The sequence below is a fragment of the Ambystoma mexicanum genome, chromosome 2p (genome assembly GCF_040938575.1).
Source record: "Ambystoma mexicanum isolate Mex_15411 chromosome 2p, UKY_AmexF1_1, whole genome shotgun sequence".
Classification (NCBI taxonomy): Eukaryota; Metazoa; Chordata; class Amphibia; order Caudata; family Ambystomatidae; genus Ambystoma; species Ambystoma mexicanum.
The window spans coordinates 61,258,347-61,275,591 of NC_090923.1; the positions used below are offsets into that span (position 1 = coordinate 61,258,347).

At 44.8% G+C, this 17,245-nt stretch overlaps 1 protein-coding gene across 1 annotated transcript in view; it reads left to right on the forward strand.

Annotated features, from left to right (window-relative positions):
• LOC138567708 (tubulin tyrosine ligase 3-like) overlaps nt 1–17,245 on the forward strand; it is a 673,617-nt gene that overhangs the window by 12,198 nt on the left and 644,174 nt on the right. Inside the window, exon 2 of the mRNA XM_069646178.1 lies at nt 4,588–4,706. Coding sequence (XP_069502279.1) covers nt 4,588–4,706 — 119 coding nt within the window. The remainder of the gene's footprint in view (nt 1–4,587; nt 4,707–17,245) is intronic.

Sequence of the window (17,245 nt, forward strand, 5' to 3'; positions counted from 1 at the left end):
ATTTCTCTGTTACTTTATTTCGATCCAGCTTATAAGCACTATCCAGAGAAAGTCTGGAGAAATATGGCTACTGTTGCCCTGTGAACTCCCACCTTTTGGCCGGTTCTTCTCTGCCTGCTTTAGAGGGAGCACATTTTTGTTTCACTCCATAGAAGAAGGAGGCAAGGCAGCTTCCTGATGCAGAGACAGTGACTCAACAGATCCGTTACCACCCTCTCCATGCCCTTCCAAGTGTACACTTAACATTCTACTCTAATTCTCGAGGTTTTATTGTAGATGATTACTGTAATCCCTTGTGCAGTCCTCATGTCCCACAGCTAGGCTTGTGCAATAGCAAACCAATCGCATAAATACATGCATGAGACCCATCGTATGCATACATGTGCGCACAGTGTTAACTGTCGTTCTGGTTATTGCTGTTGGGTGTACCTGAAATTAACAAGCGCTATTGTAGTAGAAAAAATAAAATAAAAAGGACTCTGTGATTCCAGCAGAAAGTGCACTATGTCTTCTTCCGTGTAAGAGTCTCTGACGAGGTTGAAGGGGAATGTCAATGTTGAAGGGGAAACTGAATCCTATCTCTTTCAAATCACTGGCCACCTGCTTTTTATGAGCAAGGAAACTTTTCTGTGCCAATCATTCAAACCAGGCTTTATTTAAGCTGTTGGTCATAAAAACATTTAATACATTACAAAATAGTAAATGTACTTAATCTTATACAATTTCATTCAAGTCTATTTCATTGGTTTTTTATAACGCTCTTAATAGCATACCTGAGTTCGGTTTCTAAGCTCGGATCCGGATTCGAACCTCAGTTGCTCTGCGTGGTATTGCTTCCAAGACGAGCGCGTTGCCCCTGTGCTATCCTCCGTTCACATATATGCATCGATAAATATTAAAACAAATCCAGCAAGACCTATCACCTTCATTACATTACGCCTCTTAAAAGTTCTTCTTATAATCTCAATCATAAAATATTCTAAAATACATTTTAAGAACTTCACATTTTGGAAGATAGCAATACGATTTCACTAATCTCCTATGCCTTAAAATGATAGATGGAAACGGCTTGTGCGGGAAACTCAATCTTTATTCTTAATCACATAACTTAAGAGCATCATTAATATTATTGACATTCAAATACCTTGATGAAGGGATCAGCACCTGGGCCCTAGAACTTCTATATACAGTGGACAAAAGAATAAAAAATTAACCACCTTCTCTTCAATTGAAGTACAACCTGGTCAATTTACTGTTCTTTTTCCACTTGGAGCTAAGAATTGTAGAGATAAAGTTCCCAACCTTAATTTAAAAATTCTTTTTGCTGGGGTTGATTCAAGAGTATCTTATCTTTTATATTTCTCTATCCCCAAAATGGTATTGATTGAGATATCTCCTACACTAACTAGGCGGGCAATACTTCAGTCCTCCTTCCAGTAACAGGTGACTATGATACTGATTCCAGAGCCCAGAATGCCATCTACACCACCATACAAGCCTGGATGGCTGTGAACGGATTGTGCCTGAACAGTGACAAGACTGAGCTTCTCCTGATAGGGTCCACTGAAACCCTTAAGAATCTCAATGCTCAATTCAGCCACTTTATCGTTGATAACATCAAAATCCCATTCTCAGACTCAGTGAAAACCCTTGGAGTATACCGGGACTCAAACCTATCCACGACTGCCAAGTCAATACCATCGCCTCTGCCGCGGCATACCACGCCAAGCTCCTAAACACAGCCAGACCTTTCTTATCCAAAGACAATTGCTTTACCATTTGCAAGAGCCATAACCAGGGTCAAGGCTTGACTACTGTAATGTCCTCTTCCTCGGCACGTCAGCAAAAACCATGGAGAAGCTGCAGATTATCCAAAACAGTGCTCTTCGTGCAGCCATTGGCATCTCCAAAAGGGAACACATTACTGTTGCCAGAAAACAGGCGCACTGGCTTCCTATTAAAGAGCGCCTCCTCTTAATAACCCTTGCTTTGACCCATAATTGTGTCCACCAAACTGCCCACCCCCTCTTACCTGTCCCAAAGAATACACTGGTCGACATCCACAAGACCAATCAGAACGCCTTACTCGAACATGCTCACAGTGCCCATAATCAAGCGAGTCAGAGCAGGAGGAGCCAGTTTGCCCTACCTAGCATCCCTGCAATGGAATGCCCTTCCACCACCCCTGCAAGCTGAAAACTCACACATGGCCTTCCGCAAATCAGTCAAAACGTTGATCGTCATCTAAATATCACCATATACTACATCTATGCAAAGCCGTTACCATCTCCTGCCTGCAATATATATTGCTTGCCTATAATGTATGTATCTAACATGTATGTATATGCCTCATGTAACGAAGCTCTTCACAAGTAACAGTGCCTTGATGCCCAAGGGCTGTTTGAGCGCTATGTAAATGTAAAAATAAATAAATATTTTGTAGTTAAAGGGAATTGATGACCTTTGTCAGGTGTTTTCTTTACTGCCCAAATGTTAAATGCTTTTTTCACAATCCTCCTCCCCTAAATTCCATATAAACGGGTATTCCCAAAGTTCTGATGCTGTCATCTTGACTTTCCTTTCCTGGTCCACCTCGCAGTCCTCAACCAAAGAGTGTGGGAGGGGAGGCTTCTCGGTAGTCCTAGGATGGTGGAGATGTCCCAGAATCAGCGATTAGATTTGGAAAGCAAAACCACAATTCATAATAAAAAAAGAATAAGTGCCAGAGGCATGAAACAAGCCAACCCCATCGGAGAGTACTCAAAAAAATGAATTCAACAATGTAAGGGCACATCCGTTTCTTTAGTTGTGCAGGGTCGCTGAGCTTCAGTCTTCTTTATTTCGATCCCTGAAATGTTACCATTCTCCTGTACTGTACTAGTCTTCCTGTATGCAACCTTTCACCGTAATCGGTGGGGGAGCGCCATGAAATGTGTGGAACCTAGTGAAATTTGCAGGCACCATTGTGGAGGATCAGTGCGTGTAATGTTGACGACTGTCCTATATAAGGAGTTAAGCACAAGAGCTGCTTTATGGTGGTGGGGGTTTTCTTTCACTGCTGTTCTTGCACTTGGCGAGAAGAAGATCCTCAGAGAAACACTTGCACTTTGTTTGGGCCGTTTAAGCACGGGATCTGATCCTAGAACCTATAGTTTCTTTTTCTTATTCCCAAGATTTACTTCAAAATATTTTGTCCTGGCTTTACCATAGTTTTCACTGCCTTAGTGGCATTAACTGACCATCACATCAGTAGCGCGTTTGCCGCTCCAAGTAAGCCATTCACTCTCAGATGTTAGGTTTGGTAAAGCTAGCTCAAGGAGATCACAGAGGGGCAGGGTCGTGGTGGGAATGTCAGTAGGAATTAACATGGCCGTGGGCAGTCAATGGTGGGTAAATGACACCTACGAGCTTTGTGTGCCTCTTTATTTACCATTTACTCGATAGTTTACTCAAATGCAATAGTTTCGGCTTGTAGGTAGCGCTTTAGCCTACTAGTCAAAACTAAAATTGTGATTGGCCAAATAAAAGTATTTTCTTTAAAAGTTTGCGTTTTGCCTTTTTTCTAGATTTTTTTTTTTTAAAATGACATCTGTTTATTGTCTTGCATTGTGCAGAGGGTTTGATTTCCCCTTGGTGTGCCGTTAAATGGTTAACCTCTTCATGTTTGCGATGGAGTGTCTTTCTCTCACCTGTCACGCCATTAGGGAATAGCATGAATAGTTCAGTCATGCTTGCACTAGATAGCCTGGTTGCTCTTTTGCTATTTCACACTAGCCAGAGGGGGCTAGTGCCTGTGCCAAGATCAGGTTCTGGGATACGCCTGAGGTCAACACATGATAGACAGTGCTGAAAAGGATTTTGTGGAAAGTTGTGATGTGGTGTGTGCATTGCACAGTGAGCCGTTTTGTCTTTTTAAAGATGCTGTTTGTTGGAGCAATTCTTGTTGTATTGCATCACAGTATCACTACAGAATGTCTGGTAGAATTATGCATTGCAAGCTAGGAAGATGTGCTTGGATAAACCTAATTCTGAAGCATGCTTCTCAATGATTGTGTTTAATTATGAAAGTACTCTTAATTAGTGGGGTTACAATTAAGGGCCTGTCTTGAGGAAACAGAGGTTCCGTCATCACATAGGACCGCTGCACGTAGTTTCCAGAGTGTGCAAACATGCATTTGAGCTGTGTTTAGGATGGTAGCCGATTACATTTAAAGTATTGCAGTTTATATTGGCATCACCAGGTGGCCACTGCTGCATTCATAGCTCACCAAGGGAAATGATGTAGCTGATGTTCACATAGCATTGTTACTGAAATGTCTTTTTTGTTTACAATGCTGATGCTACCTGTCCTATTTAAAATGCCCGCAGAATCTCCCAGTACGTTTAGTGTGGTTAAAGGAGAATTGTAGCGAGAGCAATCATTACTTGATGCTCTCGCCCACAACCATACGAGGGCAGCTGTTTGTTCCAGGCTGATCGTTTTCCTCTGTTATTGGTTGGTTTAGAAACTCGACCTGTTTTGTGTTACTAGTGAAACTAATCCTCTCTAACATTTTCTAATTTTGTTATTTAAATAATAACCCTTAGACTGCCACACTTCGCCCGTACATGAATGCGGTCCGTGCCACTCTGCAGGCGGCACTATGTCTAGAAAACTTCTCATCACAAGTTGTAGAGCGACACAACAAACCAGAAGTGGAAGTAAGGTAAGGCAAAGGTGGTCTGGAGGGAGTGTTGTGGCGTAAAGAAGAGTGTGATGCATGCCACACTCGAGCTTTGATTTGTGGGAACTTCGTGTCCATGTGATTGCCAATCTCAGTCATACATTGCCCTGTATAGTCATACATTGCCCTGTATAGCCATACATTGCCCTGTATAGCCATACATTGCCCTGTATACTGTGCAACTAGAAGATTTCATAATCCAATATCAGTTTGTTACTGTTCTCACAATTTATGAGCACACACATGTGTAAGTGTCTGATGATGTATCCCGGTGGTGTGGTTTGTTAAGGGCGGACACAGGTGTAATATTACCACTCCACTTCCTCACCTTCTTTGAACATAAATGACCTGCACATGCGCTACCTCACAGCTCGGGAAATACCCTCTCTCTCTTGTTTTTGTGCGTTTGCTGCACTTACTTTGCTTTTGAGTTTGTGGCATTGGGACATCTACGAATGCACTGTAGTAAACCATCATCTCATCTTCTTCTGCCAGCATACGTAAACTCTGCTTAAAATGCTTATATTTATATGATATGATATGATAGGTTATTTATAACGTGCCTAATACCCAGAGGTTTCTGTGCGGTTCCATGCCTTCTTGCTGCCAAAGCGAGCATGTTGCCGCTGAGCTATTCTCCCGAGACATATGTGTGCAAAAATGGGACCTGGTTCATGAGAGGATAATCGGATCTTATAAATAGAGGGGCAGATTTCGTTATGGGACCCTAGTATTAGGCGCGGTACTGGGCTTCACACAGACTTATACTATTTAGTGGAAATAGATCGATTTCTACATCGATTATCAAGTCCCCCGTGCTAGACGCCAGGTTTAGACTGTTAATACTTCTTCACTTTCAGATGTTTCATAGTTTTGTTGGGGATTTCATGACACTGTGCCCACCTTATAGCGTTGTTTTAACAGTGATTGTCAACCTAGATTTGTGATGGTCCTGTTGATGTGAACAACAGTGAAAACGTTAGCATGATTGTTATAGGTTATAACAGTTTTCTTGATTTAAGCCAAATTGCTAAATCAATTTTCTCGATTGGCCACTAGTGCTTTGTCAGTTTCTGTTGTCCCTCTCTACTGAACTGCCAAGTCACTGTTAAGGGATGGGTTAGTCTAACGGGTACCTAGAAGCCAAAGACTTGTGTGAGCAAGATAGTCTTCACTTTAAACCATTCTCTTAGTTATGGATTGGCACAGGGCACTTCCGGGGTGAAGCCCTTTTGCATGTGTATGGTCAACCATCTTTGATGTGTTTGAGGTTGGTCTGGGGAAAGGCACATTTTTGGCAGGACTAAAGGTTGGTTAATGATAGAAATGCTGGCGTGTAATGGCACTGCTCGATTAGAAAAAATGTGCACGCAGTGTACAGGTCTTGCTGGGACTTATTTTTGGATTTTATGACCACAGCTCTAGGACAGTCATGATTTCATTTGTCTGTTTATTTCAGCAGGCCATTTTGCAGGAAACAGGGCTATGTTGCCGAGCCATGCATAGTTTCAAACGCAAAGACTCTGAGATAGGTTAGGGATATAAAAAGTATATAAAAATGGTGCAATATAGTTTGACAGGGAGGATGGAGTGATTATAGATAAGTGGACATAGTGGGTGAATATTATTTTGAAGCCTCCCACCCCCACTGAGAGGCTGGCAAAGGGGAGTTTCTCGACATAATGGTTATTCTTTCTAAGAATGGAGACTTAAAAGGAATGGGCGGATCGCCTTGTTCTTTGTGATTCCCCAATCGCATCATGCCAGTGCTGCTGCAGGTGTCGCAGGGTTTCCCACACACACTTTGGCTTCTCTCGAATTAAATTAAATTACTCAATCAGTTCCCTCCAATCTACTAATGTAAAAAACAAAACCTGTTAAATGCAACCAAGCACGACTGATTGTACACGACAAGACGCAGACTGCAGCACTCGAAATGCTTCTTTATGTGAAGTTGCCATTACAAACTCATTGTAAAGGATACACCCCAGCAAATCATTCAATGTACACCTAAAGAAGCGCATAGCTTTCCTAGGGGATTGCAGACGTATCCACCAGACATTGCGTGTACCCTTCTAGTATCCGCCAGGCAACGGAACATGTCATTGAGTCAGTTGCGTGTACCCTTCTAGTATCCGGCAGGCAGCGTAAACATGTCATTGAGTCAGTCGCATGTACCCTTCTAGTATCCGCCGGGCAACGTAAACATGTCATTGAGTCAGTCGCGTGTACCCTTCTAGTATATGCCAGGCAACGGAACATGTCATTGAGTCAGTTGCGTGTACCCTTCTAGTATCCACCAGGCAACGTAACATGTAATTGAGTCAGTCGCGTGTACCCTTCTAGTATCCGGCAGGCAACGTAAACATGTCATTGAGTCAGTTGCGTGTACCCTTCTAGTATCCGGCAGGCAACGTAAACATGTCATTGAGTCAGTCGCATGTACCCTTCTAGTATCCGCCGGGCAACGTAAACATGTCATTGAGTCAGTCGCGTGTACCCTTCTAGTATCCGGCAGGCAACGTAAACATGTCATTGAGTCAGTCGCGTGTACCCTTCTAGTATCCGCCAGGCAATGTAAACATGTCATTGAGTCAGTCGCGTGTACCCTTCTAGTATCCGCCAGGCAATGTAAACATGTCATTGAGTCGCAATGTAAACATGTCATTGAGTCAGTCGCGTGTACCCTTCTACACCCAGGCTCTTTTCTTTGTCACAGGCCGAACTGAACAGAGATTCAGTGGAATTGACACAAAGTGGTTGAATTGCTTTGCCGGGGAGATTCTCTTTTAAATGACGGACCGCACACAATTGCACTTAATCTCAGCTGTTGATAAAGGGCACTTTCAAGTGCTGCACTATCCTGTTGTCCTCTTCAATTAGGTGTAGTTGGTTGTAATCCTTTATGAAGAGGCAATGAACAAGTCTTGGTTTCGCTCTTGGCTCGTGTAAGACTGGTGCCTATCCTGTAAGAGCCTGGTTATTGCTGCATAACGGTCTCGAGTTGCCAAATTCTGCCTCATAGTCAAACCACGATAGACGCTTTTCTCTGTATATGGAATTGCAGTTACCCAGTCTGTAGATTCACTTTCATTTCATGAGCACTATCACTCCCTTAGTGCTCAATATGCTAATACAAAATCTCCTATTTGTGACCTTTAATTTAAATGTGCTTTGTGATATTGTTTAGGTCCGCTCTTCTAATGCTTTGTTGTTGGAGTTCTGTTCTCTGGGGGAAAGTCTTAACAAGCCACCAAAAGGAGTGACCATATCCAGAGTACTTGTACTGACCTTTGAACAGATGTTTGACACCTGCAATCGTCTTCCTCTGTCATCGTCGCACACGTGAGATGGCATTGCAAACAATGAATGCAGCCCGTCTAGGTTTGCAGGGCTAGATACATGCATGGCTGAGTGAATGCATCTGCTGCCAGTCAAGATTCCCCCTCCCAAGTGATCAGCCCATTGTTAGCCATATGATTGTTTGTCTTGGGGCATTTAAGCCTTTTTGTGCATGTCTCCCAGATTAATATACAGCATTAGCGCTAATCTGGAGTCCATTGCACCTCCAGGGAAGATGTGAAACTGTTGTAGGCTGCTAACCCGAGCCTTATCCTAGTGCCCAGCTTTTGTTTTCAGATGGATATAGTGTTAGCTGTTAATGTTCTGGAGTTTAAGGCTTTCCTCTGGCAGAGTTGTGTTGTATGTGGACAAGAATTAGACTATACCCTGGAATAGATGCCATTTTCCGGCCGATATCTGAGCCCCTTCCTCTTTCTTTCCATGCTGGAGAGGAAACTGTGCGCCTTTCCTTGTCACCCAGTTCACCTTCTATCCACTTGGGGGGAAAATCCATTCCTCATAACAAGGCGCCTGCGACTTGCAGTGAACGGATTATTCCCTTGGCCACTCAGTCAAGTACACATGCATGCGCTTTCTTCAGGCAGGGGAAACAGTTCACACAGGCAACCTTTTCACTGGGCAGGGATCTTTATATGTCTTATCTCTAGTCTGTCTCTCTTTGTCCTTTTCGTTATGCATGGGGCAGGAAATGGTATGGGTAGGGAAGTGACTTCCTGGAGGGGGGGGGAAGGGGATGTTGTTGATTTCTTGGAGAATATTCCTAATCATGGCTAGGGTTTGGTTTCTGTAGGTTTGAGGGGCGCGGCAAATGAGTGTGCTTGTGCAAGGTGGCAATATTTATGGTGTGGAGATAACCGCATTTTCTGGCATATGTCTGTTTTGAAGTTTGGTTTGCTAATGGTGGCCTTTGTTCTTCAGGAAACAAAGCAAACTGCAAAAACATTTTACTGAACAAACAGACGCACCCTAGCCAATCTGCTCGTTTGTTGCTCTGTATGGCTGAACTTGTTCTCTGCCGGTGCAAAATGTGCAGTGGTTAAGGGGCATACTGATGGTAAGGTATGCCAGACTTTCCAAGGTAGCTGTTGAATATTGTGGCTGTTGATTCTGCTACCCTGTGTGTCACGCTTGTGTAGGTGATGTTGAACCATGTTTCAGTGAAAACAGTACGGTAGAGAAGTGGTCTGCTTGGGTATGCACATCGTTGGTGGTTCCTTTTGCTTAGAGTGGCATAGGAAGACTGAAGCTCAGCGACCCTGCGCAACTAAAGAAACGTATGTGCCCTTACATTGTTGAATTCAGTTTTTGGGCAATGTCTGATGGGGTCGGCTTGCTTCATACCCCTGGCATATCTTTTTTTTTTTAAATTATGAATTGTGGTTTTGCTTTCCAAATCTGATAGCCGATTCTGGGATGGGTTGCACTAATGCCTTAGGTTGCACCTGCGTATGTGCTCTGTGTGGTCTGATAGCATTGCACAATGTATTGAAGATGAGCAGTTGCCCCGTAAGGAGCTCCCAGGCCTCTCCAGACGTTTTGTACAACAGCAGACATGATCCCTTACCCATTGAATGTGCTTGCTAGGGATATGATAGCTTATTCATATAGCGCCTATACACAATGGGTTTCAAAGCGCTTCACAGCAAGGGAGGGAACATGGGAAAAATACAATGACATTCTGACAGGCCATGAAAAACAAGAACGTGAAATTAACTATCGTACTCGGCCTGGCAACATATCAGATAGATCAAGTGCAAAGACCCAGATAGGAAGGAATGGGAAACAGGCGACGCCAGTTCTAGGCAAGACAACATTTCCAGTAGAGATGGAATTTTACAAGAGGAGAGGGAGAAGGGATGAGAAGGCGGGAGAGGAACAAAACAAGCGACTATCGTACTAGGCCTGACGACATTTCAGATAGTGCTGGAAGGGGGGGAGAACAAGTATGGGAGGGGGGAGGAGACAAGCATTGCTATCATACTAGGTTAAGGGACAATTCTGATAGAATAAGTCCATAGGAAAGAAAGGGAGGGCGGGAGGAGGGAGGGGTAAGGGAGAAGAGGAGAGAACAGAGAATAAACAGTGGAAAAAGAGCAGAGAAGCAGAGGGGAGAGTGAATACAGTTGCAGAGGTCAGTAAACCACATAATGTTGCAGGGAACAGAGAATGTAGGCAAGGAATCGAGAAGGGCACAGTATGATTCAGGGCCACCCCGAGTGCGAGATCCTGCGGAGGTCTAGCATGAGAGTTGAGAAGGTGAAACACCAAGTCAATGTGTCCATAAAGTGAAATCCAAGCGTTGGCAACAGGTCGGTGATGGTGAGAGAATAGTGAATCGAGACAACTCCTGTAGTGAATGAGGTGTAGGCAAGGGGTGGCATAAAAGGATAAGGGAGAAGGCAAGAGGGAAAAAGAGAGCTGGCAAGCAAGGGGTGGCATAATGAGGGGCAAGAAAGGTGTGGGGGTGCACAAGGACATCACAGGGGATGGGGGCATCAACGACATCCCAGGGAACCAGGAAGGGGGTGGGCCAAGGAGCACCTGTCCTCACTCCAGCACCGGAGAAGTTGATTGATTTATTTATTTATTGAGCGTTTTATGCCAAAGCACTGTACATTGCAACAACAAATACAGAGAAATAACAACAATTAACATTGTGAGCAAGAATTACAGCATGAATCATTCCACAAAACAGTGCAAGGAGCAATTAACTGAGAGGGGGAAGTGAAGTGGGAATTGGTGTGTTGAGGGGACCAGGAGAAGGATTGAATATGTGTAGAAGGAAGAGGTAGAGAGTGAGGGGAGAGAGGAATTAAAGAGAAGGGAAAACCAGGGGGGGGGAGTCGAGAAGGTAGGGAGGGGGCTTCATGGAGGGGAATGGAGGAGAAGGGATATAAGGGAAGTGCGAAATGAGGTGAGGGTAGTGGAAGAGCGGATTGGGAGGGGGAGAGAGTTCTAGTGCAGAGGAGCAAGAAGATGAAAAGAGCGGAAGCGGGAGGAAGCACAGGGGGAAGGGGGTACAGTGAGAAGGAAGTGGTCAGCGGAACGAAGAGAGCGAGAGGGGGAGTGGAAGGAGAGAAGGGAGGAGAGATAAGGAGGGGCAAGACCATGGAGGGATTTGAAAACAAGGCATAGAAAGTGAAATTTTAGTTGTAGGTGGAAAGGTAGCCAGCCGAGATGAGAGAGCAAAGAGGAGATAGAATCACGGGGGGTAAGGAGACACAGGGTACGAATAGCAGAGTGATATATGGATTTGAGAGGGGTAAGCTGAGAAGAGGGAAGTCCGAAGAGTAGAGAGAAGCAGTAGAAGAGGCGGGAAAAGATGAGTGAGGAGATTAGGAGTTTAGTAGCGTGGAAAGTGAGGGAGGGACGGATTTTGCCAATGTTATAGATGTGGTATCGGCAGGTACGGGAGGTGAGTGAAATGTGTTGCGAGAAGTTGAGAGAGGAGTCAAATAGTACGCCTAGATTGCGAGCATGGGTGGAGATAGGAAGATCAGAGGGAGGAAAATGGATAAAGGGGGGAGGGGAAGGGGGAAGAGTATTAGAGGGGAAGAAAAGGACTTTGGTTTTATCGGTGTTGAGAGAAAGCGGTAATGCATCCAGTTCTTAATGGCTGTGAGACAAGAGGATAGTTTAAGATGGATGTCGGGAGTGAAGGAGGAGAAAGAGTTGAGTATCTGCGTAGAAATGATGGGAGATGCCAAAGGAGGAGATAACAGGGGCAATGAGGGAGGTGTAGAGAGAGAAGAGGAAAGGGCCAAGTACAGAGCCTTGAGGAACACCGTAAATTAAAGGGAAGGAAGGAGAGGTCTGGCCTCCCCATGAAACAGCAAAGGAACGGTTGGAAAGGTAAGAGGATAGCCATTTTAAAACGGGGCCTCTGAACCCAAAGGAGGAGAGAGTATGGAGCAAGAGTGGGTGATCGACAGTGTCGAAAGCAGCAGAGAGATCAAGGAGAATAAGAATAGAGGATTGCTTAGCATGACGAGCAGAGAGGAGTGAATTGAGAATAGAGATGAGAGCAGTTTCAGTGGAGTGTTTGGGGCGGAAGCCAGATTGAAAAGGAGGAAGGAGAGAGGAAATAGAGACAAAGGAAGAGAGTTGAGAGTAGGCAAGGCGTTCAAGGAGTTTAGAAAGGAAAGGTAGGAGAGAGATAGGTCTGTAGTTAGCAGTGAGCAGTGGCTCAGCAGAGGGTTTCTTAAGAATAGGAATTATCGTTGCATGTTCGAAAGCAGAGGGAAAGGTAGATGAGGAGAGGCAGGAGTTGAAGAAAGTGCTGAGGTAAGGGATAATAAGATGATAGACCTTAGGGATGAGAACAGAGGTGAGAGGGTCAGAGGGGGCGGATGTGGGGTGGGCTTTGGATAGAAGGGAGGAGATATCAGAAGGGGAAACAGATGAGAAGACAGACATGGTGGAAGATGGAGGAGGGGGGAGGAGAGAGGGAGTCAGAGAGGGATATAAGTTTTTGCCTAAGTGTGAAGATTTTGGAGGAAAAGTAGTTGGCAAAGTCAGAGGGAGAAAGTGTGGAATTGGATGAGGGATCAGGAGTGGGAGGAGAGAGAAGACGGGAAAGAGTTTGAAAAATCCGACGAGGATGGGAGGCTTGTGACTGAAGAAGGTTAGAGTAGTAGGCGGATTTTGCCGTTGCAAGACAAGAATTGTAAAGTGTATGGTAAGAGAAGTAAGAGGTTTGATTAGGAAGGGAGGGAGTTTTGAGCCAAAGTCTCTCAAGACGCCTGAGAAAGCACTGCATAGAGCGGGGTTTATGTTGCCATTGCCTGATGATGGTGGGGATGGCCTGTAGGGATAGAGGGAGTAAACACATGTTGGTGCATACTTCCCTGCTGTCTGAGCAGGGGGTCGGGCCCTGAACAGGTCCAAATAGGATTTGACCTTTCTTCTGCCCTTTGCTTCGGACGCCTGGGCGAGAGTCTAAGAGTTAAGAGCAGGGCTAAGAAGGTGGGCGGGGCTTAGGCCAGGTGACCTAGATCCACTTGTACCTACTCCCCACCTGCAAAGGAAAAGAGGCTGGAGGGCTCCTTAAGTGGGGAAAAAGAGTGGCAACCAGGAAGGAACCAGGTGGGCAGGGCTAGGCCAGGTGACCTAGATCCACTTGCACCTGTTCCCCATCTGCAAAGGAATAGAGGCTGGAGTGCTCCTTAAGTGGGGAAAAAGAGCGCCAACCAGGAAGGCACCAGGTGGGAGGGGTTTAGGCCAGGTGACCTAGATCCACTTGCACCTGCTCCCCACCTGCAAAGGTAAAGAGAGTGGAGGGCTCTTTAAGTAGGGAAAAAGAGCGCCAACCAGGAAGGCACCGGGTGGGCGGGGCTTAGGGCAGGTGACCTAGATCCACTTGCACCTGCTCACCATCTGCAAAGGAAAAGAGGCTGGAGGGCTACTTAAGTAGGGAAAAGGAGCAGTAATCAGTAAGGCACCAGGTGGGCGGGACTTAGGCCACATTAAGTGGGGAAAAAGAGCAGCAACCAGGAAGGCACCAGGTGGGCGGGGCTTAGACCAGGTGACCTAGATCCACTTGCACCTGCTCCCTCTTGCAAAGGAAAAGCGAGTGGAGGGCTCCTTAAGTAGGGGAAAAAGAGTCAACCAGGAAGGCACGCACAAGGTGGGCGGGACTTAGGCATCCTTAAGTGGTTAAAAAGAGCGGCAACCAGGAAGGCGGGGCTTAGGCTAGGTTACCTAGATCCACTTGCACCTGCTCACCATCTGCAAAGGAAAAGAGGCTGGAGGGCTCCTTAAGCAGGGAAAAGGAGCAGCAACCAGGAAGACACCAGGTGGGAGAATATGCAGTTCTCTAGCCCCTCACAAGTAATATGCTCTTGGCTGTCTCAGTGGTCCAAGGCTATTTTAGGGTTCCATGGCGGAGGAATAAAGAGGAATTGGGACTCTGGGTTGTCTAGACAAGGTGATATAGGTGCAGTGATGTAGATGGGAGTATATGTCGGCCTTGCAAATTCTTAAAAATCCCATTAGACCAGCAGGGCGAGTTCCTTAGTTTACCTACTCGACCTAAGAGAAATGCACTCGCCACAAAGTGACTGGTGACAAAATATGTACCCGTGCTTTTTGTAAAACGGTGCATGTCGCCATAAGCACACTTCATATTTGGTGCAGTGTTGCAAATAATGCACAGTGAAACTTGCATTTGCCTGTTATTGCAAACAGTGTGTTTGCAGTATACATTTCTAACATCCTTCTATTCGCCAGCAAGGTCGAGTATCATGCAAATGGTACTCACCCTTCATAAAAACTACTCGCCAATGCTAGTGGGCTAGTAGATTTTGCAAGCCCTGTATGTTCATGTGTTAATGATTGCACACCATTTTATTTTGTTTTCAGGAGCACTACTGAATATTCTTAGGTCGGGTTCAGTTCTCGGAGCGATGGGAAGTAAATTCCAGAAAGTAGCTGCTTTTACTGGAAAGGATCTTCCTAGTCTCTTTTTTTTTTTTACATCTGTAGTCTGGGCAAACTATCTGCATTTTGTTAGCAGAGTGCAATGTTCTGGATGGAAAGTATTGTGGGATTAGGGATTTTAGATAGGCAGGAGCCTGTCCAAAGACACATCTGTGAACCATGGTTCCTCATTTAAAGTTTATTCGTTCTGAATAGGGAGCCAGTGGAGGTTTGTCTGTACTTTGAAATATTTTCTCGTCTTAAGACTTTGTTAGCGATGCCTACTGCATCATTTAGCAACACTTGACATTTTTTCAGACTGGAGTTTGAGGCTCCAATCAATGGGGAGTTGCAATAATCGAGTCTTGAGATAATAGTAGCTCGGGCGATGGTTGCGCTATTGGTTTCTGAGATGTAAGGACGGATGTTTCTAAGAAGACGAAGGTGGTAGTCCAGTTTTGGCTCAACTGGTTGACATACGCCTCAGAGTTCAATGAGACCTCCAGCTGAATACCTAAAGTTTTCTCCTTGGACTGAACAGGAATGGTGTTGTCTCCGATTATAAAGCTCTTGAAAGCAAGGAACAATTTAGTCCACGCCTGTGTTGAGCCGAAGATAAGGATCTCCGTATTTCTGCTGTTGAGGCAAAGTCAGTTTGAGGACATCCAAAGTTCTATCTGATGGTAGATGTTGTTAAGAGCCATGGAATCTGTTGTGTAATCCCCACTAGATTCTATAACTAACTGGGTGCCATCCGCATAGTTTGTGAAAAATACGCCCATATCGTCCGATAAGGAGTGGAACCAGTTGATTGCCCCCTCAGAGCAATGTCCTAGGTGACGTAGGGAGCGAAAGAGGCGTTTGTGGTCCACCAATTCGAACGCTGTTAAAAGATCCAGCAATCCCATTTTACCTTTTTTCAGCGATTTTCAACATGTGTGATTGGAGCTCTACTGAAGCTCTCTCTCTGCTTGAACAGGATCGGAAACCTGATTGTCTGTATGGAGTATGCTGTTGGATTTCACGTATGTTTGAAATTATTGGCAGGCAAGTTTGTCGAGAAAAGGAGGAAGTTGCAGTTTGTAATTGGCCTGAAGTTGCCGGTTTCTTCAGCAACGGAGAGACCAAAACGATTCTGATTGACTTAGGAATCCTGCCGTCTCTAAAAGATGCATTCACAAGTCTAATCAAAAAGGAGCAAATACATCTTTGTGGTCTTGGATTAACTTGGGAGGCAGTATATTTTCCAGCCAAGAGGTTGGCCGCATAGATGTAAGGAGTTTCTGCATGTCGGGTACAGTTATTGGGAGAGGATGATTTTCGATTTTAGACCCAGGGGTTTGATATGTGTTTGGATCAGTGGCGTTAAACAGGGCTTCTTTGATTTTTCTCTCTGGTGTTTGCTATTTTCTCTTTAAGCATCTTGGGACCGGTCTGCCGTCCTCATTAGAGGGATAAAACAAGGTTTGAGCGCCTTAGGCTTTTCGAGTAGTCTAAGGGTCTCAAAGGTTTTTGAGCAGTTAGGTGCTTGACTTGTCACCATGTTGTAATAGTACTTATTGGTTTCTACAATTTTGTATTTTGGCTATATCCCTCCAAGCCTTCTTGTTTTCATCAGATCGTTGTTTTAACCACCGTAATTCCAACGTACGTTTTTCCCTTTTTAGTAGAGTGAGATGCAGGGTATTTTTGATGGCCAGGATTATCTCTTACTAGTCTGGATCGAAGAGGAGCTTTTTTTTCCACCATCTTCGAAAAGGAGCTTGAGAAAAACAAAACCAGGTGATCAATGGAGTCCATACTAGAGGTTTCTGTCACAACAGTTTCAAGGCATGTAGATAGGTCGTGGGCCTGTATCCTTCACGATTAGTAACTGCTTTTGTAGGGTTGAGAGGTTTAAAGGATAGTTCCGGGACTTTTTTTTTATTGTCCCTACGGTTCGGCCATGTGTTTTTAAGCATAAATCGGTAGATCGTAGAAAACTTTCCTATGGACCTTACCCGACTTTTCGTCCATTAACGCACTCGAAATCAGCCGCCATTTTCTGATAATCCTATCATTTCCCCCCATCGCCCTGGCTCACCTGCTTTTGCGGCACTAAATCAAATCCCCCGCCCCTGAAACAGACTTGATCAAAACATTCATATTCCCCGCCTCTATCCGTGACGTGACTGAGCTGCGTAGGCAAACGCGCCCAGGCGTCTTCTACGCGACTCCACACAGAACCAGGAAATCAACACAGATGAGCTCACACAACACAGCGCGCCACAATTGGGAATATGAAACTGTACTTTTAAATTAAACCGCAAGATTGTAAATTTGGTAAAGTACATTTATTTGACATCAAATGTTTTGAGAATATTCAGCGATTTGCATTTTTATTTGCTCACGTTCCAAAAAGTTCGTTTTTGAGGCACACGATGTTCCTTTGCTGTACACAGGGTCTTTGATCATCTCACAATACAGCGCCACAATTCGGAATATGAAACTGTGTTTTAAAAGCAAACGGAAAGATTGTACATTTGGCAAAGTACATTTATTTGACATCAAATGTTTTGATAATATTCAGCGATTTGAATATTCAGCGGTCGCACTGATCGCATGGCTGTTCCAACAACGAGGCACTAGGCCACCACAACGGTATGTATGTTGCATCTAGCCGTTAGTACCGCGTAAGGGCATACTTGTACTTGGCGATCGTCCCATAAAATGGTCAGGGTGGTAACGTTGTTCACGCGGAG